The following is a 26,241-nucleotide window of genomic DNA, read 5'->3' as shown; positions in this document are numbered from 1 at the left end:
TCCCCCACCATCGGGAACACCCTTCCTGCATCTATCCTCTCTAGTCCTGTTAGAATTTTATAGGTTTCTATGAGATCTCCCCCTCATTCTTCTGAACTCCAGTGAATATAATCCTAACTGACTCAATCTCTCCTCATATGTCAGTCCCGCCATCCCAGGAATCAGTCTGGTAAACCTTCGCTGCACTCCCTCTATAGCAAGAACATTCTTCCTCAGATGAGGAGACCAAAACTGCACACAATATTACAGGTGTGGTCTCACCAAGGCCCTGTATAACTGCAGCAAGACATCCCTGCTCCTGCACTCGAATCCTCTTGCCATGAAGGCGAACATACTCTTAGCCTTCTTTACCACCTGCTGCACCTGCATGCTTACCTTCAGCGACTGGTGTACGAGGACACCCAGGTCTCGTTGCACATTCCCCTCTCTTAATTTATAGCCATTCAGATAATAATCTGCCTTCATGTTTTTGCTACCAAAGTGGATAACCTCACATTTTTCCACATTATACTGCATCTGCCATGCATTTGCCCACTCACTCAGCTTATCCAAATCACACTGAAGAATCTCTGCATCTTACTCACAGCTCACCCAGCTTTGTGTCATATGCAAATTTGAAGATATTACAGTTAGTTCCCTCATCTAAATCACTAATATACATTGTGAATAGCTAGAATTCCCAATTGATCCTGAAGCAAAAACTCTACCCTATTTATGTTATTAACTATAATTTGTATTCATGCTCTAATTTGAAATATTTGAAGTCTGAGAAAATCCAAATGTGACGTTTGGGTTCAAAACGGCTAACTACCAATATTCTCCCTTATTACAAAGTCCTAGAATTGTTACAGTGCAGAAGGAGGCCATTTGGCCCACTGTGTCTGCACTAGCTCTCCAAAAAAGCACTGTGACTCAGTGATAAAAACAAAAAAACTGCGGATGCTGGAAATCCGAAACAAAAACAAAAACAGAATTACCTGGAAAAACTCAGCAGGTCTGGCAGCATCGGCGGAGAAGAAAAGAGTTGACGTTTCGAGTCCTCATGACCCTTCGACAGAACTTGAGTTCGAGTCCAAGAAAGAGTTGAAATATAAGCTGGTTTAAGGTGTGTGTGTGGGGGGTGGAGAGAGAGAGAGAGAGAGAGAGAGAGAGAGAGAGAAGTGGAGTGGGGGTGTGGTTGTAGGGCCAAACAAGCAGTGATAGAAGCAGATCATCAAAAGATGTCAACAACAATAGAACAAAAGAACACATAGGTGTTAAAGTTAAGGTTGGTGATATTATCTAAACGAATGTGCTAATTAAGAATGGATGGCAGGGCACTCAAGGTATAGCTCTAGTGGGGGTGGGGAGAGCATAAAAGATTTAAAATTTTTTTTTTAAAATAATGGAAATAGGTGGGAAAAGGAAAATCTATATAATTTATTGGGAAAAAGAAGGAAGGGGGAAACAGATAGGGGGTGGGGATGGGGGAGGGAGCTCACGACCTAAAGTTGTTGAATTCAATATTCAGTCCGGAAGGCTGTAAAGTCCCTAGTCGGAAGATGAGGTGTTGTTGCTCCAGTTTGCGTTGGGCTTCACTGGAACAATGCAGCAAGCCAAGGACAGACATGTGGGCAAGAGAGCAGGGTGGAGTGTTAAAATGGCAAGCGACAGGGAAGTTTGGGTCATTCTTGCGGACAGAACGCAGGTGTTCTGCAAAGCGGTCGCCCAGTTTACATTTGGTCTCTCCAATGTAGAGGAGACCACATTGGGAGCAACGAATGCAGTAGACTAAGTTGGGGGAAATGCAAGTGAAATGCTGCTTCACTTGAAAGGAGTGTTTGGGTCCTTGGACGGTGAGGAGAGAGGAAGTGAAGGGGCAGGTGTTGCATCTTTTGCGTGGGCATGGGGTGGTGCCATAGGAGGAGGTTGAGGAGTAGGGGGTGATGGAGGAATGGACCAGGGTGTCCCGGAGAGAGCGATCCCTATGGAATGCCGATAGGGGGGGGTGAAGGGAAGATGTGTTTGGTGGTGGCATCATGCTGGAGTTGGCGGAAATGGCGGAGGATGATCCTTTGAATGCGGAGGCTGGTGGGGTGATAAGTGAGGACAAGGGGGACCCTATCATGTTTCTGGGAGGGAGGAGAAGGCGTGAGGGCGGATGCACTGGAGATGGGCCGGACACTGTTGAGGGCCCTGTCAATGACCGTGGGTGGAAAACCTCCACTCCTCCATCACCCCCTACTCCTCAACCCCCTCCTATGGCACCACCCCATGCCCACGCAAAAGATGCAACACCTGCCCCTTCACTTCCTCTCTCCTCACCGTCCAAGGACCCAAACACTCCTTTCAAGTGAAGCAGCATTTCACTTGCATTTCCCCCAACTTAGTCTACTGCATTCGTTGCTCCCAATGTGGTCTCCTCTACATTGGAGAGACCAAACGTAAACTGGGCGACCGCTTTGCAGAACACCTGCGGTCTGTCCGCAAGAATGACCCAAACTTCCCTGTCGCTTGCCATTTTAACACTCCACCCTGCTCTCTTGCCCACATGTCTGTCCTTGGCTTGCTGCATTGTTCCAGTGAAGCCCAACGCAAACTGGAGGAACAACACCTCATCTTCCGACTAGGCACTTTACAGCCTTCCGGACTGAATATTGAATTCAACAACTTTAGGTCGTGAGCTCCCTCCCCCATCCCCACCCCCTTTCTGTTTCCCCCTTCCTTTTTTTTTCCAATAAATTATATAGATTTTCCTTTTCCCACCTATTTCCATTATTTTAAAAATTTTTAAAAAAAATCTTTTATGCTCTCCCCACCCCCACTAGAGATATACCTTGAGTGCCCTACCATCCATTCTTAATTAGCACATTCGTTTAGATAATATCACCAACTTTAACTTTAACACCTATGTGTTCTTTGTTCTATTGTTGTTGACATCTTTTGATGATCTGCTTCTATCACTGCTTCTTTGTCCCTACAACCACACCCCCACTCCACTTCTCTCTCTCTCTCTCTCTCTCTCCGCCCCCCACACACACACCTTAAACCAGCTTATATTTCAACTCTTTCTTGGACTCGAACTCAAGTTCTGTCGAAGGGTCATGAGGACTCGAAACGTCAACTCTTTTCTTCTCCGCCGATGCTGCCAGACCTGCTGAGTTTTTCCAGGTAATTCTGTTTTTGTTTTTGTACTGTGACTCAGTGCCTTTTCCCCACAACCCTGCACATTGTTTTTATTTAAATTATAATCTAATGCCCTATTGAATGCCTAGATTGAACCTGCCTCCACCACACTTCCAGGCAGTGCATTCCAGACCTGAACCACTAGCTTCTTTCACAAATCACTAAATCTGTTCCCCCCCATTCTCGATCCTTTTACAAGTGGGAACAGTTTCTCCCTATCTACTCTTTCCAGCCCCCTCATGATTTTGAATGCCTCTACCAAATCTCCTCTTAACCTTCTCCTTGCCAAGGAGAACAGTCCTAACTTTTCCAATCTATCTTCATAACTGAAGTTTCTCATCCCTGGAACCATTTTTGTAAAGCTCTTCTGCACTCTCTCTAATGCTTTCACATCTTTTCTAAAGTTTGGCACCCAGAACTGTACACAATACTCCAGCTGAGATCTAACTAATGTCCTATACAAGTTCAACATAATCTCCTTGCTCTTGTACTCTATGCCCATATTAATAAAGCCTAGGATACTGTATGCTTTATCAAACGCTATCTGCACCTGTCCTGCCACTTTTAATGACTTATACACATATACACGCAGGTCCCTCTGCTCCTGCACACCCTTTAGAGTTGTACCCCTTATTTTATATTGTCTCTCCACGTTCGTCTTACCAAAATGAATCAATTTCATGTTCCAATCCAAAATTCTCAAATTGTAAGCAGTAACAGTTAGCAACAGAAACAGCTAATTTTAAATAATGGCATATTCAGCTTACTTACCAGTTCCGTATTTCCCAGTTGTTTGATGTTTCTGAGATTCAGTGGCTAATGATAACAAGATTGAAACAAATTACATGCATGTTAATTTATATTTTTAATATGAAGTGTTTCTGAATCATGGCAGTAAACCTCTGAAATATTCTCATAATAAACTACAAATATTTCAGTTGCAATATTTAATACATAAAAAAAGAAACTCAATGGCGAGGCTATGCAGTCCATCCTGGTTCTCAAAGGGGAGGCTCCATAGGCAATACCTTCTGAGGTGGTAATATAGCTGAGGTCTTTGTTGCAAGTACACCATTGTGGACACAAAATTATTTCCAAAACAAACTTTTATTCAACACAAATTCAAAAGGAACAAATAATAATACAGCTTTCACTGGTAATAATTACCAGAACATCACCCATTTGCTACAACAACTCATATTTATCTAATGTTTTAATGCAATAAAATGTCCCAAGGCACATCCTTAATGCAATTATTTCTCATAAAGGTGCCACAACAGAGATGGAATGTGTGTATACTTTTTAGATATTCATTCTCAGGAGGTGGATGCCACTGGCAAGGTGGATTTTATTGCTTGAGAAGATGGTGGTGGACCTTATAATTGAACTGCTGCAGTCCGTGTGGTGAAGGTGCTCTATTAATACTGTTATGGTGGAGGAGGGAGAGAAATTCCAGGATTTTGACCCAGCGACAATTAAAGAATGATGATATATAACCAACAAAGGATGGCATATGGCTTGGAGGGGAATTTGGAGGTGGTGATTTTACATGTGCCTGATGCTCTTGTCCTTTGAGGTAGTGGAGGTCATGGATTCTAGAAGAGCTGCCAAAGAAGCACTGGCAAGTTGCTGCACTGCATCCTGTAAATGGTACACACTACAGTCACAGTGCACAGGTAGTGGAGGGTGTGGATATTTAAGGTGGCAGTTGAGCTGCTGATCATGTGGACTCTTTTGTCCTGGATGGTGTTCAGGTGCTTGGGTGTTGTTGCAGCTGCACTAACAGGCAAGTGGAGAGTATTTTATCAAGCTTAAGGTTTAAAAAGCATTCAAAAGCTCAAGTACTTTTTAAATGATCCTGGTACTAAGCATCCACTCTACTCCAAAAACATGTATTTTAATGTCAGTTATTTTGAAAAGTATTTCATCCTTCCTTTGTAACATGTAGGCATGTGGTGAAAATAAACTGCATGTGATATTTTTGGCAAGTAGAAAGAGAAAATAAATTGCTGAGGAAATAGAATGGTTTTTATTCTCTCATGACCAAGCGTAACTTGATTATACTGTTGTGCTGAAGTAGATCAGTTCTCACGTGGTATAAGAAAATGATATATATTTTAAAACATATTCCATGACAAAATTTTATGAAAACTGTATTTTGAATGTTGTAATAAGGTCTTGGCTATTGTAAATGTCCTAATACATGATTTAAGACATAAAATGGAAATATCAGGAGCAATACTGCAGAAGCTTCTAATAAAAAGAGGCCATATGCCTTATAATGGAGAAGTGAAAAATATCCTTCACCAGTGTTACTTCTTTGACGAAGTAACAGAGAGAGTTGATGAAGATGGTGTCACGCATGTTTAAAGAAGAGCTTTCAAAAGGGTAGTTGATAAAGTATCTCACAACAGACTTATTTGGAAAATAGAAGATATAAGCACATGATGTAAATGAGATGGTATGTAGTTGGCCAAGGGATTTTTCTGCCTGAAAAGATGTATTCACTGAGATCCCCAAGAGGTCAGCATTAGGACCATTGCTTTTCTTGTTATATGTAATTGACCTGGACTTGGGTAAAGGGAGTACAATGTTGAAGTTTGTACAACTGGCAACATAATAAATAATGAGCAGGATAGTAGCAGACTTCAGGAGGACATAGGTCATTGGTGAAATGAGCAGAAGCATTGCAGATGCAATTTAATGCAGGTAAATGTGAAGTGACACACTTTGGGAGAAACTATATGGAGAAGCAGTATATTCTAACTGGTACTATTTTGTGGGGGTTGCAAGACCAGAGGTCTGAGGAGTACATTTACAAATCTTTGAAGGACTTGCAGAGAAAGTCCTAAAGACAGTTAAGAAATGCATGGGATAACTGCCTTTATAAAAAGGGTATTGAATACAAAAACATGTCAGTCACGCTAAATCTGTACTAATGAATGGTTAGGCCTCAGCTGGAATATTGTGTACAATTCTCGACACCAGACTTTAGGATGGACGTAAGGATCTTGGAGAGAGAACAGAGAAGGTTTGCCAGGAATAAGAGCTTTTAGTTATGTGGTTAAATTGGAGAAGCTGGGACTGTTCTTACAGTAGAGAAGATTCAAGGGAGGCCTAACAGAGGTTATCAAAATTATGAAGGAGAAACTGTTTCCTCTAAAAAATGAGTCAGTAACCAGAGGTCACAGATTTAATAAGTGGTAAAAGAATTAGAATGGAAATGAGGAGAAATTATTTCACTCAGAAGATTGTTGTGATCTGGAACATGCTACCTGAAAGACTGCAAATAGGAACTTTCAAAAGGCAACTGGGCTTGCACTTAAAGAGAGATAATTTGCAGAACGTGGAACAAAAAGCTGAGACATGGGCCTAAGTTGAGACACTTTCAAAGAGCCAATGCAGGAATGGCAGGCGATAGAATCTTACAACACATAAGAAAATCTATGAATCTAATATATTACTTATTATAATTTTTGTGTAGTTCATTTCAAAATGGTAAAAAAGCATACAAGTAACCAATATTAATATTCATGCAATAGATTCAATTCAATCACAATCACAAATTACATACTTCAGCTGTATAAAAGTACATTAGTTAACGAAAATTCTATTGACTTCAATGGAAGGAGGAGTTGATTGGCATGTAAAGCAAGCTGTTAATTCACTGCTGCCTGTTTGTGCAACAGGAGATATGAAATTTCACCCCTATAGTGTTTGAAATATATTCTTATGCTCAAGTTCTACCCTGCGCTATTTTCAGCAAGTTTACACTATGTATCTTTTAGTACTAAAAGTAAATTAACAAGTTGGAATTAAAAAGGCTACCTTTGGATTAATTAAACTCAATGTTTATATAATGTGGCTTGATATAGGAAATTCTTAAAATAAATATAACTCCACTTGCATAAATGGGCTTGAAGTCAGCATGACACAACTCCAACTATTTTAAAATAGGATTTGCAAACTCTGTTATGCAATTGTGCTTGGAATATATGCTGCATAAACCTAGCTGGTTAAAACGACTTCTGATTAACGCAATCCAAACGGAACGCTAATGAAAGGTCACCGAACTGAAGCATTAATTCTACTTGTCTCTTCTTAGATGCTGCCTGAACTGCAGTGTGTTTCCAACACTTTCTGTTCTTATGCCAATCATATTTAAATGCATTTTCAATCTATACAACAACAAATTGCATTTGTGTAGATCCTTTACTGCACTAAAACATCCCAAGGTACTTCACAAGAGCATTATAAAGCAAAACCTGGCACTGAGCCACATGTGGCAATAAGGCAGAAGGCTAAAATGTTGGTCAAAGAGGTTAGAGAGTCTTAAAGGAGGAAACAGAGATAGAGGTAAAGCAAAATACTGCGGATGCTGGTGGTCTGAAATAAAAACAGAAAATGCTAGAAAAATTCAGCAGTTCTGGCAGCATCTGTGGAGAAAGAAAGAGTAAATGTTTCAAATCCAATAGTCCAATCAGTTCTGAAGAAAAGTCATATTGGACTTGAAATGTTAACTCTGTTTCTCTCTCCACCAATGCTGCCAGACCTGCCACGTTTTTACAGCACCTTGCTTTTATTAGCGGTAGAGAGCTGGAAAGGGTTAGGGAGGGAACTCAAGAGTTTAGAGCCCATAAGTTGAAGGCTGCTTTACCATTCGTGGAGGAATTAAAATCAGGCATACTCAAGAGGGCAGAATTAGATGGTCACAGATATCTCAGAGGGTTGTGCGGCTAGTGGAGATTTCAGAGACAGGGTGGGATGACATGAAAAGAAAAAATGATAATTTTGAAATCAAGGCTTGACTGCAATCCCATTTGGCTCACCAAGCACAGGAGTGATGAGTAAACTTTGGGCAAATAGGCCATGGACGGCAGAGTTTAGGATGACCTCTAGTTTAAAGAGAGTATAATGTGGTACGCCAGCCAGGAGCCGATTAGAATAATTAAGTCCAGAGTTTAAAAAGGCATGGCTAAGGGTTTCAGTAGCAGAGTAACCGAGACAGGGTCAGGGTCAGAGATGTTACAGAGGTGGAATTAGGTGGTCTGGTACAATTATCGTGTTGATGGTGCAATTATGAAGTCGGAAGCTCAACTCAGGCGGAATGTTGCTAGCAGTCCTTTTGAGCCTCAGACAGTTGCCACATTTTTAGTGGGCACTGAAGACAATGGCTTCAGCCTTTCCAATGTTTCATTGGCAGAAATTTATCTTCATCCAGTACTGATGCTGAATAAGCAGTCTGATGATTTTACGACAATGGAGGAGTCAAGAGAGGTGGTGGTGAGGCACAGCAGGGTGTTTGTTGTCAGTGTACATGTGAAAATTCACAGTGATTTCAGATGATGTTACCAAGGGGCAGCATGTAGATGAGAAATGGGAGGGGGGGTGGCAAGGAAAGATCCTTGGGGGACACCAGGAATAACAGCGCAGGAAAGGCAAGGGAAGCCATTGCAAGTGATTCAAAAACAGAAAATGCTGGAAAAACTCAGCAGGTCTAACAGCTTCTGGAGAAGAGCCATATGGACTCGAAACATTAACTCGGTTTTTCTCTCCACAGATGCTATTAGGCTTGCTGAGTTTTTCCAGCATTTTCTGTTTTTGTTTCAGATTTCCTGCATCAGCAGTATTTTGCTTTTATCATTGCAAGTGATTCTCTACCCAGAAGGAAAAACGAGTTCAAAATTGTGAAATCACAGTAAAAATCAGTAATGCTGGCACCAATAATCCTGGAGTTCCATTTTAAGGAATATAAGACTAATTCAGGCAAGTTTTACTAGTACCCTTCATTTCCATGTTTTTTTTCCCCTTTTGGATACGATTAACTAAATAATAATAGAATCAGTTGGTTGCTCTTACTTTGGAAATACATTTACAGTTAACCATACATTTTCTACTGAACCTAAATCTCACTCCTACCATTCCCTATGCATCCCCCAAGTGCACTTCTGGGGTTTGTAGTTTCTGATGGCGACACTCAGGAGGAGCAGCAGCAAAATAACGCATGCGCATTTGGTTAAACAGCCTCTGCTGACAGTTCGTAACCGTTTGGCAAACTTTGAGTTCCGGCGTCTTTAACGTCTAACTCTTGTGAAGAAATTACGTATAAAACAATACCATCAGCTACTAAAATAAGTAAGGACAAATCTGTACCTTCTCTTCCTAAACGGAAGATAAACTCATCGCTTTAACAATGTCAACCGCACGCTCTCTCAAAGACCCTGTTAGTACGCAGCAGGGGAGGGTAAGGGGAGGAGGGGCCAATCAGAAATAAGCTATTAAGTGTTTCTGGCCTTAATGGTGAGGAACGGTGTTCCTGATTGGATGGAACTCCGCAGTTCGCTATTGATTGGCGGTCGCTTGCCACGCTTCCGTATTAACCACGCCCCTCCTTTATCTTTTATCCATGGTGCAACACGGCCAGCAGCCGTCGGAAGATGGCGGCGTGTGCCGGCACGAGTTTCCAGCGGAGGGCGCGGAGCCAACGGGCATTAGCGCGTGGGACTCGGCCGTCGCTGCGTAACGGGCAGCTGCTGCTCTCAACTGGGGTGCCGTCCCTCGACTACATCATAGGTCAGTGCGCCCGGCTCCAGCAAACCCACCAAACCAAAGACGAAGGGTGATTGTAAACACAAGAACCTTCAACCGCCCCGGCCAAACTGGTGGAAAGAGACAGAGCAACTTCACTCACAGCATAACCAAGCAAGGCAATTCAGCCTATCATAATTCATCCTACTAGGCCATGGAGGGTTGCCAACCCTGCAGGAATTTAATTTTTATACCATCTTTTACTACCACCAGACGTTTCAAAGTGCTCGGCATTTAATGAAGTACTTTTGAAGTGTAGTCACTCTTGTAGGAAAAGCAGCAACCGATTTGTGCTCAGCAAGCTTCATAAGCAGCAATGAGATAACATTAACATGAGTATTCTATTTTGTGATGTTGATTGAGGGATAACTATTAGCCTGGACACCAGGTATAATTCCTCTGCCCTTTGAAATAGTTGAATCGTTTGTGCCACTGGTAGGGCAAACAGGGCCTTTTTAAAAATTCATTCATGGAATGTGGCTGTTGTAGGCAAGGCCAGCCAGCATATGTTGCCCATCCCTACTTGCTACAACTGAGTGGCTTGCTAGGTCATTTGAGGGGGCAGTTAAGAGTCACATGTAGGCCAGACTGGGTAAGGATTGCAGATTTCCTTCCCTAAAGTAGGAGGAATCATACAGACTCCATATGCTTTTTCTGTTATTCATTCTGGAAAGAGCATTAGGGAACCAGATGGGTTTTATAACAATCGACAGTTTCAAGGCCACTGTTCCGAGTCCAGCTTCAATTCCAGTCTTTTTGTTAATTTAATTCATTGAATTTAAATTCTACCAGCTGCCATGATGCAACAGCCTTGGCCTCTGTTTTACTAGTACTGTGACAATACCACTACACCACTACCTCCCTGTGATGTCTCATGGGAAAGAAGGCACCTCTGATAGTGCAGCATTCTCTTAGTACTGTAGTGCTTGCCTTGATTTTTTTATGCTCAAGTCTTGGAATGGGATTTAAACCTGCAATTTTCCGACTCTTGAGGTGAGAGTGTTACCATTGCAAGGTTGTTTGGTGTCTTACTAAGAGGTCTGGAGGCTTGTGTGGTTGAACATAGATTGTTCATTGTTAACACAATTATATGCATATCTCTTAAGGGATAGCCCTATCTATCATTATGCTGACTTTCAGACTCTTTATACACCACTCTGCATCATGTCTACTGTTGTGTGTGTCTCTACATCATCGTGGGCGTTGCAGTTTTCTAATCCCACTTTAACCCTTGCTTTGCTGAACAACCTTTTTAAACACCGCCCCACAAGTATTTACCCAACATATTAACCGTGTTGTCTTTCTTTACATGCTGTCCCTTCTCCCCTCCTCCAGTCTCTGACATTACAAATGCAGATGGTCTGGAAGCTTTATGACTCTTCCAGATCTCATTCCCTTCCCATTGGAAGGAGTAGTAGTTTCAGTTGCTTCGGGCTGACTGTCTATTTTGGAAATTGTAGTACTTGGTGTTTCAAATATTTGGGTGTCAACAATTGGTTTGCTTCTTGCACTCTTTAGTGTTATGCTTTTCTTTGTTGCCAATCCATCCTTTTTGATCGGATACCATTGTCTTATCCCGTTCCTTTTGGAAGAAATTTTTGCTCCATTTGTTCAGAGTGGACTCGGGTTTTCTTTTGCGGTGGTGACTGCCATATTCTTCCTGGAAGTTGACCTTCCAAAAATGGGACCTTCATTTCCACTTGTTTCACAATTTCAGCCAAATATTTGTTTACTCTTATTTCCCTGTACTTTTTTCAATCTTTTCATTAAGTTCAGCCACTACCCTGGTGAGTTCAGTTGTCTTTGTTTCTGAGTTATCTGTAGAATCCTTATACAAGCTTAACATCTTCACCGGGCATTCAATTCCTTTTGGAGTGTTTCTTCCGTAGTCCCTGATTGCTCCTTAGAGTTTTCCAATTCACTCATTAGATTCTTTATCTGTTTCTTAGAATTTTCATTATCTGCTTTTGAAGTCTGCAATTGCTCTTCCAAACCACACATCTCATTTTTCATGTTCTTCATGTTGGATCGAAGTTCAGGAATTTTGGTGTTTCACGATGAAGTTCCAAAGTTTCATCAGTTTTGGTTGTTAATCCTGCATTCAACCAACTTCTGATTCATCAGTAATTCCTTCAAGCTCACATTTTGTAACTTTACTTCTGCTAGCCGTTTCTGAAACTCTTCACGCTCCTTTGTGAGAGCTTCTACTTTCTCTTTCAACTGTTTTCTTGACATTCTAAGTTCTTGATTTTCATTTCAGCCATGTCATTTTTCAACAGCTCATTTGTTTTCCGTAAGTTTAAAGCATCCAGTACTTTTCCTCCTAGTTCCTTGATCTTCAGCGTCGGTTTTACATTTCTGGATCTTATTTCTGCTTTTTCTTTCTCTGCCTGCTGCAGAGCTTCGTCCTTGTCCTTCATTTTTGGTTTCACTGTTGGCTAGGTCTGTCTCCGGTAAAGTCTTAACTTGTTTCCGTCCTGTAATCATGCTATGTGGCTTCATTATCTGCTTGCAGCTTGGAAAGCTCTACAGATTTTCTTTTCAATGCCTCCTTTTTTCCATTCAGCTGGTTCTTCAGCTCTTCAGCCTCTTTATTGTACCTCTTGGCTTCCTCCTGGAATATTGAACATTGCTGAATCTTCTCTGCCAACTGGTTCTTCAGTTTGCTCGGAATGACCAATTCATTTTGCTTCTCTTCATAATTTTCCAGAGGAATAAACTTTGACCTGAGGGATACTTGTAGCATGAGAAGGTCCTTCAACAGGTTAGACTTTGCGAAGCTCAATTGCTTCATATTGAGTTGAGTTTTCTTGTAATTTAACAGAATCTGCTCGACTTTGTTTTGCTGTTCTTCCATTCTGCTGTTCAAGATGGGCTTCATTTCTGCATGCTGCTGAAGGGTTATGTACTCTATTTGCATTCGACCTTAAAGAATAATTAGCTTTTCTTTCAACTGTTTATTTCCTTGTTGACCTCTTGCTAACTCATGTTGCACTTCAGTGCACTGCTTTGCTGCTGCTGGTAGTTCTAATGCAGCTTTTTCTGAAGTAGTATTCGATATTTTTTTTAGCTCCATGTTTTTCCAGGGGCATGAATTGATTCCTCAGAGGCTTTCAGGGCAGTGATTTCTTTGAGTACCTTTTCTACCTGCTGTTATGCCTAGCTGTACTTCTGGTTGAGTTCTTCCAATTCAGCTTTGATACAAACATTTTCTTGTGGAATAGCTTCATTTTCCTTTTGCTGGTTTTCTTGTTTGAGATACATCAGATAACTTTTCTTCATTCACAGCCATCTGCTCTCTCTGCACTGTCACCTGCTGTTGCAGTGTGAACACTCTCAGCATTTAGAAAAAACTTCATAAGCCTTTCAGATGCCTCTCACCCGCTATCCTCTGCACTGAACTCTTTGACTCATGCACTTCATTGCACTGACAAGGTCTGTGACCACCTTGTGTTTTGCTTGAGTATTGTCTTCCTTACTGCGGGGTCTCCTTTTCCTTTTGCCACTGTATTAGGTGCGTTCCAGACTTTTTTAAGGTCTGCATTCTTCACCACTTGGAGTTTAAAATTATTGTCAAAAACTTTTAATATCTCACCTAATGTAATTGAGGATTCACCCGTACCTTGTCTTATGATTACATTGTTGGCAAATTTACCAAGTAAGTACAAGAATGTATTAACTTGCACTTCCTCCCATTTCCTACTTAATTCTGCCTGCCGTTTTAAGAACTTTTTTCATTCATTCGGCCTCAGTTGCCACTTGGTATGGAGTCAACTTTGCACGCCTATAATCTGACTCCCAATTTTGCATCTCATTTGGCCCTTGCATGAACTCACTGGTCTGGTAGTTTTAATTGATGCCCCTTGGCTGTTTTTAAGAGCAGGAGGGTAGGCTTAATTTTTTTTCTTTCAAAATGGCACAGCTGCAGCAGTTCTCTCTTCCTGTGCTTGTTGGGTTTCTGCAGGCTCCTGCTGCAATCACGGGTCTGATTCTTTAAACAAATCAAATTTGCAGGAAATCTTCAAACACGTGTTTGGGCCAGGTGCTTCGTTTTTTATGCTTGAAAACCTGATAACGTATTAGGCTCTGGCTGCCATTTTAAAAACCTTTTTCATTTATTCAAGCTCAGCTGCCATATGGTATGGCACCAACTTTGGACTCAGCTGCAGCATTCTTCCAGCCACGCTGGTTAAACACTTGACATGTTCTACCTAATTAGTGCCCTGGTTATTTTTAAAAGGAAAGTTCAGCCTTTTTATGAATTTTGCTCACCCTTTGTGATCTGGTTAGGTCCTTTAAACTCTGTGTTTGATCAAGTTTGGCAGTGGTCGTCTTTGTGCTCTGTCCTTTAGCTGCACCATGGATTTTTCTTCTGCTCTTCACCCTCCATGTCTGCAATGGAGCTTCTTGTTAGGTGATCTCCAACTGTGTCTTTGGTTCAGGTGCACTTCACTCAGATCAGGCTACAGTTTCTTTAGTTTTTCTAGCCTTGAGATTCTGGGTTCCTTCTCCAGCTTCTTTGAGGTTGTGATTTTGTTCATTAGCTGCCTTGGGATTTTAGGGTCTGTCCCACTGCTGCCACCATGTCGTGAGGTTGTTCAGTATCTCACTAAGTGGTCTGGAGGCTTGTGTGGTTGAACATAAACTGTTTATTGCCATGTACACAACCATATACGTATCTCCAAGCTATAGCCCTATCTAGGTGCTATCATTATGCTGACTTCTCTCAGACTCTCCCTGCATCACCCTGCCACCTGTCTACTGTCATGTGTGCCTCCACATCATACTGTGGGTGGTACTGTTCTTCAGTGCCACATTAACCCTTAAAATCCACACACCCTTAACCTCAGTTACCAACTGAGTCACAGCTGGCACCTGTGAGGAAAAGCTATAAGGAGCATTTAAAAATACATTAAATTTGCTTGAACACTTTTTTTGTTGGTTGCAAATATGAGAATGCTTCCAGGGATGAGGGACTTCAGTTATGTGGATAGATTGGAGAAGCACACGTTGTTCTTTGAGCAAAGACAATTGAGAGGAGTTTGATAGAGGTGTTCAGAATCACAGGGCATCTAGACAGAATAGATAGGAAGAAATTGGCCCCATTGGCTGAAGGATTGAGATTTTAAGTGCTTGACAAAAGAACCAGTAGTGGCATGAGGAAAGAAAGCTTTGCACAATGGATACAATCTGGAATATATTGGCTGAAAGGGTGGTAGAGACTGTTTTATCGTGACTTCAATAAAGGAATTGGATAACCACCTCAAAGGAAAGAGATTGCAGGAGAAGTGCAGGGAGCAATGGGACTGGCTAGATTGCTCTTGCAGAGAGACTGCATAGGCCAAATGGTTACAGCACAGGTAAAGGACATTCTATCATTCTTTCCTTTGAAATATAAGAGATGAGGGTTGGGGAAAGGCTGTTTGACCAATTGGAGGTGGGGGATGATGTGTTGAAACCTCTGGAATATGTCCAACTAGAGTTGGCAATCTTAATCTAGAAAGACCATACAGTTCCTCCTTCCTGACACTCCTTTCCATTGCCACATTGTACAGCGAGTTTATTATAAATGGACGCTTGTATTTTTTTTAAAAATTCATTCATGGGATGTGGGCACTGCTGGCTAGGCCAGCAATTATTGCCCACCTCTAATTGCCCTTGAGAAGGTGGTGGTGAACTGCCTTCTTGAGCCACTGCAGTCTGTGGTGTGGGTACACTCCTCCGTGCTTTTAGAAAGAGAGTTCCAGGAGTTTAATCCAAGCACAGTGAAGGAACAGCAATATACTTTCAAGTCAGGATGGTGTGTGGCTTGGAGGGGAACTTCCTTGTGCTGTTCCCATGCATCTGCTGCCTTTGACCTTCCAGGTGGTAGAGATCGCAGATTTGAAAGGTGCTGTTGAAGGATCTTGGTGAGTTGCTGCAGTGTATCTTGTAGATGGTACATGCTACATCCACTGTGTGTCGATGGTGGAAGAGTGAAGGGTGCCAATCAAGTGGGCTGCTTTGTCCTGGATGGTGTCAAGCTTCTTGTGTTGGAGCTGCATTCATCTAGGCAAGTGGAAATCACACTCCTGATTTTGACAGTGGACAGGCCTAGGGGAGTCAGGAGGTGAGTTACTCACTGCAGAATTTCCAGCCTCTGACCTGCTCTTTGTAGCCACAGTATTTATATCATAGAATCACACAATGCAGAAGAGGCCCTTTATGGCTAGTCCAGTTCTATTTCTGGTCAGTGGTAATCCCCAGGATGTTAAATTTATGACTTAAATGCTAAGAGCGAGGTCAGGAATAATGGACCAGAACCTTTGAGAAGTGACCATCACAGTTGGGTTGCTACTCTGCTCATTTTTACTTACCTTTAGTAGGGAGCTGCCCGTTTCTTGCCCAATGTTCTGTCTCGGGGCTTGGTGAGAAACCTGTAGTGCAGTGGGTTCCTGAGGCTTCATTGCATTGCAGCAGTGTTGGGGGAAGTTACAGAATAGTTACCCAGGGAATGTTAGAAGAATTAAAACCACTTCTAATTTCTGACTAACTATAGTGCTGACCCACAGCCCCTGATACCCTCCTAACCCCCTGACTACTCTACACGGAGGGTTTTAAATTGGAGTATAGAATGGTTCCCAGTGCAGGGTAACTGCCCATCGGAAGTTTCAACTTCCCAGGCAATTGCCATTCAGTCCTTGTGTGGGCTCCCTCTGGGTGGGGGGTGGTTCCTTCAGCACACCTTCTGAGGTACCGCTTGGGTACAACCCCCTGGAGATTGGAAGTTCTGGGCCTATGCATTTTAAAGTGGGGACTAAGTCTGGCCTTATGACATGACCATCTTCAGCCCATGTCATCTGAAGGTTACAATTTATCCTATCCTTGCAGTGCTGCAAAGGATTGACTTGTAACTCTTAAGTTTACACCTCCTTTCTGTGTGGGAAAACCTACATTGCTCCAGTATTTCTGGAAGCACTATAGCATGGTGGTTATGTAATCCAGCAGACCTGGACTAATAATCCAGAAACGTGAGTTCAAATCTCATCATGACAATTTCTGATATTGAATTAATAAGTTTGTTATAAAAAGCTAATATCAGTAATGGCGACGGTGAAGCTAATGGCTTATTGTAAAAAGCCCTTTCACTAATGTCCTTTTGGGGAAGAAAACCTGCTGTCCTTACCTAGCCTGGTCTGCATGTGGTTTTAGACCCACAACAATGTGGTTGATTTTTATCTGCCTTCTGAAATACATAGACCACTCAGTTTTATCAAACTGGCCTGTAGGTGTTCAATAAGGTAGTTCACCATCATCATCTTATGGATGAACAATAAATGCTAGCTTTGCCAACAACACCCACATCCTGTGGATGAATAAGTAGGAAAAAAACAGTCCCTTGACACAATCGATCAGAATGTCTCCCTTGTTTTTGAATGACCAGAACTGATTGTTGGTTTTGCCTTATATGCAGGGAGACAGCTTTTATAAAGGAGGTGGGGAAGCAGGAAGGGAGTGAGACTAACTGGATGCTTCTCACACCCTCTTGAGAAGAAAGCCTGATGTTGCTATCCAATTTAGTTTGAAATGTATGAATTGTTTTGAAGTATATCTCTTAGACGTAAATATATTGGACAGAGATTCTTGCTATTTACAGAGGAATTTTAAACTTTGGCCCATGGGATGTTTTCTTGATTTTAAATAAGCAGCGAAGCCTTCCCCTGCCCAAACGTTCATTGCTTCTGCAGTCCTCTCACTTCTTTTGATCTTCTAAATGTCATACCAAATGTTTCCCAACTGTTAACTGTTTAGATATCTAATGGATTTTAAAGTAAATTTGTCCAACATTCTGGACTGGAGAAATTTATTAAATACTTTTTTTAATACTAGTTTTGCCACTTTAACATATCTCAAAGTGCTGTAAGCAGTGAATTACTTTGAAGTCCAAACTGTATTTAGGTATTTAGCAGCCAGTGGAACTTAGCGTTGCAAACTTTATTCCATGGAACTGCGTGACAACCTGTTAGCAGTTTTTTTAAAAATTGCAATTCATTTTAAACATTTAGACCTGTGAGTACTTTTCAGTGAGGCTAGAATCAAATAATCACTTTTAAAATCCATCTATGATGGACATTCAAAATGAATGACATTTGACATCTCTTTCTCCTCCTAGTCTTATCATTCATGTGCTGATGCACATTAGCACATGACCCAAAGTTGTGGTAATTTTAAAAGATATTGTTTACCTTAAAATCCAGTAGCCGGGCTTTTTTTATTATTTTAACATGGTGCAACAGTGTAGTTTACACTGGAGTTGTCATTGAGTCACTTGCTTGTCACTCACCCTCCTCAAACAACAAAAGATCCTGTTTAAACTAGGTATGAACTGGGAATTTATAAAACTAACTGCTTTGTATACTGAAAGACTTGGTTATTATCCAAACTTTTTATCCAAAGTGATTTCTCTTGTTGGGAAATAGAGAGTGTTTAAGTGGGCTGTGTTGTTATTTGTTGGCGTTAGGAATGAGTTTTAGCTTTAATGTTTAAGTTTGATTTGTATTTCTGTGTGTGTGTTGAGAGAGGGTCAAGTCGAGTTTTGGTTTCACTTTGGAGGGTGCCTTCATTTCTAATGCGAGTTTACGACTATAAGAGAAGTTAGGCAAACTAAGAGTGGAGAGGCTGGGCATTTGCCTGACGCAAAAAAGGGTCCAGAGAGGCAGGTCCCTCCCACAGACACACAAGAATCTAGAAACAGCCATTTTTCAGTTCAATTTTGAAGATAGCTGCAAGGCAGAAGCAACCTTGAAGGGGCAGATAGCTAATCCCAAGCTAAAGTTGGTTGAAAGTAGCTGCCGGAGAGAAACTGGAGCAAAGGGAACAGACAGCAAGTCCCAAGCTAAAGAAGAAAGTCCCCAAGAATGGAGGGGAGTGGAACAGGTGAAAGTCCCAAGCAGACCTTCTAGTCAAAGGAGAGACAGGAACCTGGAAAAGGCCGTAAGTGAAACTAAGAGTGAGGGGTAGAGAAAGACTCCAAGTTTCAAGCTTAAAGCTCCAAGCTGCAGGAAGCAGAATCAACGCGATATAAAGGCTTAAGAAGTCAGAAGTTCCAAAGAGGCAACTGAAGGTTTGTAACTCTTTGCTATTGCATATGAAGCAGTGGTGTACTGTTAACAGCTGAACCAGTGAGAGTGAGTGAGTGTGTGGAGAATAGCTTGAACACATGTGGTGACCCAGGGGAGAGAAACATGAGATTTTGAAACCCTGGAGGTAACCCCTTGTGGAAGGTGTCTGAGAGAAGGTGTTGGTTTGGAAGAAGATTCCCAAGTGAGTTCTTGGAGAGTGGAGATTGGAAACCTGAATGTGAAAGACGGAGTTCGTTGTGACTGGCTCACGGTATGACAAGTGTCTGGAGGGAGTTGAGAGATCCATAGCACCTTGTTGAGGTCACATCTGTTACTTGATTTCAGTGTGGTGTGTCTGACCACAGGTCACCTATTGGTTTATATGGACTGTGTACTTAAGGTGGATATTAGCGTATGAGAGAGCTTTTGTAACTTGTGTTGTCCTTACAAATCTGTATATATCTGTTGTAAGGTATAGTTGTAGGTGAAGGAGTATTGTAATATAGTTCACTTTTTCTTGTTTAATAAATGTTTTATGCCTTTGTTAAAAGTTCATGAGCTGACTCAGGTGACTCTGTTCAGTAACCCCTCTCCAGGTATCTAAACAAACAAATAAAAATTGAGATCTATCAAGCTGGGTTCCACCCTCGGGTCAGGCTTGTCCAGGGGTAATCTCTGCTGGGGACCATAACATTCTATATATTTAATGTTTCTCCTATTTTCTAAGTGGCCCATAATGCTAATCCAGCAAAACTTGTTAATGACTTATAAAATTATTTGTGAATATACATAATTTTGCTTGGAAAATCATAATATAAATTTGAATTCATGTAAGCCAACCTCTAGAATAAAGCAGTGGGGCAATATCATCAGAAAGTTGCTAAGTTAGGCCTGAAACAGCAAATTGGACTGGATGGAAATGAGAGGCCGATAGACAAAGTATCATGTGCTGTGAATTAATATTGTATTTTGTTGTGCTTAATGCTGTGCATCCATTTTAAATTAACACTAGGAACCAGCAAAATAATCTGAATTTTCCCTCTTGTTTTGCTGGGAGGGTTTTAAAAATTAATTTTGTGTGAAGATGTTGACTGGTGTTTTACGTTTGCTTTTATGCATTGAACTCTGTATTAAAATAGCATATTTTCCAGATAAAAATGGTAGGAAATACTTATTTAATTCAGATGAACAAATGTCTGTTGCATTGCTTGCTGCCCTAATCTTGGAGCAGGAGTCTGTAACAACTCAATCGCAGAACAGTGGACCCCTGCTATGTTAGAGTTTCATTGTTTTCTTCTGAAGTGAAAGAACTTGCCTAGGAAATCAGCTGACGTGTTGGTTCCAATGTTAAACAAGCTTGTGTAGGCAACTCAAATATCTGTCTGGGGCAGTATGTTATATCTTTGACAATGACATGGATTGCTCCCCTTACTCCCAACAGATATATGGTGGCTCTGAAGAGTGTCTTAGCCTGAGGCAATGGGGAGGAGTTGGCAGGGAATGGGAGGCAGGCTGTGCCTGAAGGACTGGGGAAGTTGGTGGGAAGAAAGCTCTGCAAATAGTGAGAAGGAGCAGGTGGACGGCAAGGTGGAATTGGCCATGAGTTTGAGTGCCTAGTGTCACAGGACACACATACAGCTAGGAAGTGAGCTATTTTATAGCTTTCGTCTTTTTTTTGTTAATCTGGAGCTAAATGAAGAGCCTGAAGGCAAAGTTGATAGGTAGCTGTCAAGATATATTTCTTTTTAATGTTGAAATTGAATTACTTTGTTAGCTATGACCATTAAGGCTATATGTTTACTTAAACCCTGAGATGCTGTCCAAGCCTAAATTTCAATGCAATTTTGTATAGACCCAACATTTTGTATGAGTTAGGACACGGACAGCAGACTTTTCGATGACTTCAAGTTTACAGAGGTAAATGTGGGAGGTCAGCCAAGAATAGAATAGTCAATAATAATAGAGATAAAAACAAAAAAACTGCGGATGCTGGAAATCCAAAACAAAAACAGAATTACCTGGAAAAACTCAGCAGGTCAGCCAGCATCGGCGGAGAAGAAAAGAGTTGACGTTTCGAGTCCTCATGACCCTTCGAGAGAACTTGAGTGAATCCAAGAAAGGGGTGAAATATAAGCTGGTTTAAGGTGTGTGTGGGGGGGGGGGGAGGGGTGCGGGTGGTGGTTTGGGTGGGGGAGAGAAGTGGAGGGGGTTGGTGTGGTTGTAGGGACAAACAAGTAGTGATAGAAGCAGATCATCAAAAGATGTCACAAACAACAGAACAAAAGAACACATAGGTGTTAAAGTTGGTGATATTATCTAAACGAATGTGCTAATTAAGAATGGATGGTAGGGCACTCAAAGTATAGCTCTAGTGGGGGTGGGGGGTGCATAAAAGATTTGAAAATATTTAAAAATAATGGAAATAGGTGGGAAAAGAAAAATCTATATAATTTATTGGAAAAAAACAAAAGGAAGGGGGAAACAGAAAGGGGGTGGGGATGGAGGAGGGAGCTCAAGACCTAAAGTTGTTGAATTCAATATTCAGTCTGGAAGGCTGTAAAGTGCCTAGTCGGAAGATGAGGTGTTGTTCCTCCAGTTTGCATTGGGCTTCGCTGGAACAATGCAGCAAGCCAAGGACAGACGTGGGCAAGAGAGCAGGGTGGAGTGTTAAAATGGCAAGCGACAGGGAAGTTTGGGTCATTCTTGCGGACAGACCGCAGGTGTTCTGCAAAGCGGTCGCCCAGTTTACATTTGGTCTCTCCAATGTAGAGGAGACCACATTGAGAGCAACGAGTGCAGTAGACTAAGTTGGGGGAAATGCAAGTGAAATGCTGCTTCACTTGAAAGGAGTGTTTGGGCCCTTGGACAGTGAGGAGAGAGGAAGTGAAGGGGCAGGTGTTGCATCTTTTGCGTGGGCATGGGGTGGTGCCATAGGAGGGGGTTGAGGAGTAGGGGGTGATGGAGGAGTGGACCAGGGTGTCCCGGAGGGAACGATCCCTACGGAATGCCGATAGGGGGGTTGAAGGGAAGATGTGTTTGGTGGTGGCATCATGCTGGAGTTGGCGGAAATGGCGGAGGATGGTCCTTTGAATGCGGAGGCTGGTGGGGCAATAAGTGAGGACAAGGGGGACCCTATCATGTTTCTGGGAGGGAGGAGAAGGCGTGAGGGCGGATGCGCTGGAGATGGGCCGGACACGGTTGAGGGCCCTGTCAATGACCGTGGGCGGAAAACCTTGGTTAAGGAAGAGGGAGGACATGTCAGAGGAACTGTTTTTGAAGGTAGCATCATCAGAACAATGCAATGGAGGCGAAGGAACTGAGAATGGGATGGAGTTCTTACAGGAAGCGGGGTGTGAGGAGCTGTAGTCGAGGTATTTGTGGGAGTCGGTAGGTTTGTAATGGATATTGGTGGACAGTCTATCACCAAATATTGAGACAGAGGGGTCAAGGAAGGGAAGGGAAGTGTCAGAGATGGACCACGTGAAAATGATGGAGGGGTGGAGACTAGAAGCAAAATTAATAAATTTTTCCAAGTCCCGACGAGAGCATGAAGCAGCACCGAAGTAATCATCGATGTACCGGAGAAAGAGTTGTGGAAGGGGGCTGGAGTAGGACTGGAAGAAGGAATGTTCCACATACCCGATAAAGAGACAGGCATAGCTGGGGCCCATGCGGGTACCCATAGCCACACCTTTTAATTGGAGGAAGTGAGAGGAGTTGAAGGAGAAATTGTTCAGTGTCAGAACAAGTTCAGCCAGATGGAGGAGAGTAGTGGTGGATGAGGATTGTTCGGGCCTCTGTTCGAGGAAGAAGCTAAGGGCCCTCAGACCATTCTGGTGGGGGATGGAGGTGTAGAGGGATTGGACGTCCATGGTGAAGAGGAAGCGGTTGGGGCCAGGGAACTGGAAATTGTTGATGTGACGTAAGGTGTCAGAGGAATCACGGATGTAGGTGGGAAGGGACTGGACAAGGGGAGAGAGAAGGGAGTCAAGATAACGAGAAATGAGTTCTGTGGGGCAGGAGCAAGCTGAGATGATAGGTCTACCAGGACAGTCCTGTTTGTGGATTTTGGGTAGGAGATAGAAGCTGGCCGTCCGAGGTTGGGCGACTATCAGGTTGGAAGCTGTGGGAGGATGATCCCCAGAGGAGATGAGGTCAGTGACAGTCCTGGAAACAATGGCTTGATGTTCAGTGGTGGGGTCATGGTCCAGGGCGAGGTAGGAGGAAGTGTCTGCGAGTTGACGCTCAGCCTCCACAAGGTAGAGGTCAGTGCGCCAGACAACAACAGCACCACCCTTGTCAGCGGGTTTGATGACAATGTCAGGATTGGACCTGAGAGAATGGAGTGCAGTAAGTTCAGAGAGAGAGAGAGATTAGAATGGGTGAGAGGAGCAGAGAAATTGAGACGACTAATGTCGCGCCGACAGTTCTCAATGAAAAGATCAAGAGAAGGTAAGAATCCAGAGGGAGGGGTCCAGGTGGAGGGAGAATATGGGAGGTGGGTGAAAGGATCTGTTGAACGGGGAGAGGACTCCTGCCCAAAGAAGTGAGCCCGGAGACGAAGACGGCGGAAGAAGAGTTCAGCATCATGCTGAGCCCAAAATTCATTGAGGTGAGGGCGTAAAGGTATGAAACTAAGTCCTTTGCTGAGCACTGAACATTCAGCATCGGAGAGGGGAAGGTCATGGCGTATAGTGAATACATGGCTGGGGCTGAGATTGGAAGATGGGGTGGGGACGGAGGGACAGGCAGGGATGGAGGGTCCTAGATGGGTGTTGGTGTCGATGAGTTGTTGGAGCTTGCGTTCCTTAGCACTTGAGAGAAAGAGAAAAAGTTTCTTGTTGAGGCGTTGGATGAGACGAAGAATAAAATGAAACTAGGGGCACGCGCAGCTTTGAAAAAGGGTACGGCGGTGCTGCTGGAGGGAGAGGTCGAGTGTGTTCATATGGCGGCGCATGGCACTGAGCGTGGATCTCAGAATGTGACGGGAATAGCAGTCCAAGAAACGTTTTATGTCCCGAAGATACCTGTAATCCTGGGTGGGTTCGAAACATGAGGGGTGGAATTTTAGTTGAAAGGCATGGGCCCCAGCTATGCCTGTCTCTTTATGGGGTATGTGGAACATTCCTTCTTCCAGTCCTACTCCGGCCCCCTTCCACAACTCTTTCTCCGGTACATCGATGATTACTTCGGTGCTGCTGCATGCTCTCGTCGGGACTTGGAAAAATTTATTAATTTTGCTTCCATTCTCTACCCCTCCATCATTTTCACGTGGTCCATCTCTGACACTTCCCTTCTCTTCCTTGACCTCTCTGTCTCAAATTCTGGTGATAGACTGTCCACCAATATCCATTACAAACCTACCGACTCCCCCCGCTTCCTGTAAGGACTCCATCCTATTCTCTCAGTTCCTTCGCCTCCGTTGCATCTGTTCTGATGATGCTACCTTCAAAAACAGTTCCTCTGACATGTCCTCCTTCTTCCTTAACCAAGGTTTGCCACCCACGGTGGTTGACAGGGCCCTCAGCTGTGTCCGGCCCATCTCCCGCGCATCCGTCCTCACGTCTTCTCCTCCCTCCCAGAAACATGATAGGGTCCCCCTTGTCCTCACTTATCACCCCACCAGCCTCCGCATTCAAAGGATCATCCTCCGCCAACTCCAGCATGATGCCACCACCAAACACATCTTCCCTTCACCCCCCCCCCCCATCGGCATTCCGTAGGGATCGTTCCCTCCGGGACACCCTGGTCCACTTCTCCATCACCCCCTACTCCTCAACCCCCTCCTATGGCACCACCCCATGCCCACGCCAAAGATGCAACACCTGCCCCTTCACTTCCTCTCTCCTCACTGTCCAAGGGCCCAAACACTCTTTTCAAGTGAAGCAGCATTTCACTTGCATTTCCCCCAACTTAGTCTACTGCATTCGTTGCTCCCAATGTGGTCTCCTCTACATTGGAGAGACCAAACGTAAACTGGGCGACTGCTTTGCAGAACACCTGCGGTCTGTCCGCAAGAATGACCCAAACTTCCCTGTCGCTTGCCATTTTAACACTCCACCCTGCTCTCTTGCCCACATGTCTGTCCTTGGCTTGCTGCATTGTTCCAGCGAAGCCCAACGCAAACTGGAGGAACAACACCTCATCTTCCGACTAGGCACTTTACAGCCTTCCAGACTGAATATTGAATTCAACAACTTTAGGTCTTGAGCTCCCTCCTCCATCCCCACCCCCTTTCTGTTTCCCCCTTCCTTTTGTTTTTTTCCAATAAATTATATAGATTTTTCTTTTCCCACCTATTTCCATTATTTTTAAATCTTTTATGCACCCCCCACGCCCACTAGAGCTATACCTTGAGTGCCCTACCATCCATTCTTAATTAGCACATTCGTTTAGATAATATCACCAACTTGAACACCTATGTGTTCTTTTGTTCTGTTGTTTGTGATCTGCTTCTATCACTACTTGTTTGTCCCTACAACCACACCAACCCCCTCCACTTCTCTCCCCCCAACCCAAACCACCACCGCGCCCCCCCCCACCACACACACACACACACGAGGACTCGAAACGTCAACTCTTTCCTTCTCCGCCGATGCTGCCAGACGTGCTGAGTTTTTCCAGGTAATTCTGTTTTTGAATAGAATAGTCAAGCCTGGATATAATAAAGGCATAAATGAGGGTTTCAGTTTTGCAAGCTCATTTTGGGGTCAGATATGGCACTAAGGTTGCGAACAGTCTGGTTTTCCCCTTTTGACAGTTGCCAGAGAGACTAGTAGAATTGGTGGTGAGGGAGTTTGTGGCAGGGACCAAGGACAATGGTCTTGGCAGTATTGAATTGGAAATTTCTGCTCCCCCAGTGCTGGACAACAGATAAACAGTCTGATAATTAGACAGTGGAGGCTTGAGAAAGTTAGTGGTGGGATAGAGCTGGGTGTTGTTAGCATACATGTGAAAACTGACATGTTTTCAGATGATATTGGCACAGCATGTAGTTGAGAAAAAGGAGTCCAAGGATAGACCCTTGAGGGACACCAGAGATAACTGCAGGAATGGAAAGTGAAGTCATTAATGGTGATTCTCTAGCTATAATTAGATGAGAATGAAACTAGGCAAGTACAACCCCACCCGTTTGGATGACAGTGGATAGGTTTTAGAGGAGAATAGTATGGTCAGCTGTGTTAAAGGTTGCAGACAGGTCGAGGAGGGATAGTTTGCGTTTGTCACAGCCACATAGGTTGCTATTTGTGACGTTGACAAACCCGTTTTGGTGCTATTGCAGGACAGAAAGCTGATTGAAGGGATTCAGACTTGGAGTTCCAGGAAAATTAGCAGAAGCTTGGGAGATGACAAAACATTCAAGGACTTTGGAGAGGAAAGGCAAGTT

The 26,241-nt window shown here is 43.1% G+C and overlaps 2 protein-coding genes across 13 annotated transcripts in view; one reads left to right on the top strand and one right to left on the bottom strand.

Annotated features, from left to right (window-relative positions):
* The window catches only part of immp1l (inner mitochondrial membrane peptidase subunit 1), a 165,978-nt gene extending 156,572 nt beyond the window's left edge, over positions 1 to 9,406 (bottom strand). For 4 of the 8 annotated variants that reach the window (XM_041197385.1, XM_041197386.1, XM_041197379.1 and 1 more), the window contains exons 1-2: positions 9,319 to 9,392; positions 3,937 to 3,981 (exon numbers count right to left, since the gene is read on the bottom strand). The gene's annotated coding sequence lies outside the window, so the exon portion shown is untranslated. Of the gene's footprint in view, positions 1 to 3,936; positions 3,982 to 9,318 lie in introns of all 8 variants that reach the window. The other 4 variants (XM_041197381.1, XM_041197383.1, XM_041197384.1 and 1 more) reach the window with 4 other exon arrangements.
* Positions 9,407 to 9,581: 175 nt separating this feature from the next.
* The window catches only part of elp4 (elongator acetyltransferase complex subunit 4), a 338,294-nt gene continuing 321,634 nt past the window's right edge, over positions 9,582 to 26,241 (top strand). For 3 of the 5 annotated variants that reach the window (XR_005944287.1, XM_041198285.1, XM_041198286.1), the window contains exon 1: positions 9,582 to 9,738. Coding sequence is in view for 2 of the 5 variants with exons in the window: in XM_041198285.1 (XP_041054219.1) it covers positions 9,603 to 9,738 (136 nt within the window). In the remaining 3 variants the exon portion in view is untranslated. Of the gene's footprint in view, positions 9,739 to 12,494; positions 12,518 to 18,233; positions 18,857 to 26,241 lie in introns of those variants that run through there. The other 2 variants (XM_041198287.1, XM_041198288.1) reach the window with 2 other exon arrangements.

This window comes from Carcharodon carcharias, chromosome 10, assembly GCF_017639515.1.
Source record: "Carcharodon carcharias isolate sCarCar2 chromosome 10, sCarCar2.pri, whole genome shotgun sequence".
Classification (NCBI taxonomy): Eukaryota; Metazoa; Chordata; class Chondrichthyes; order Lamniformes; family Lamnidae; genus Carcharodon; species Carcharodon carcharias.
This window is presented reverse-complemented; position numbering and strand designations above follow the sequence as displayed.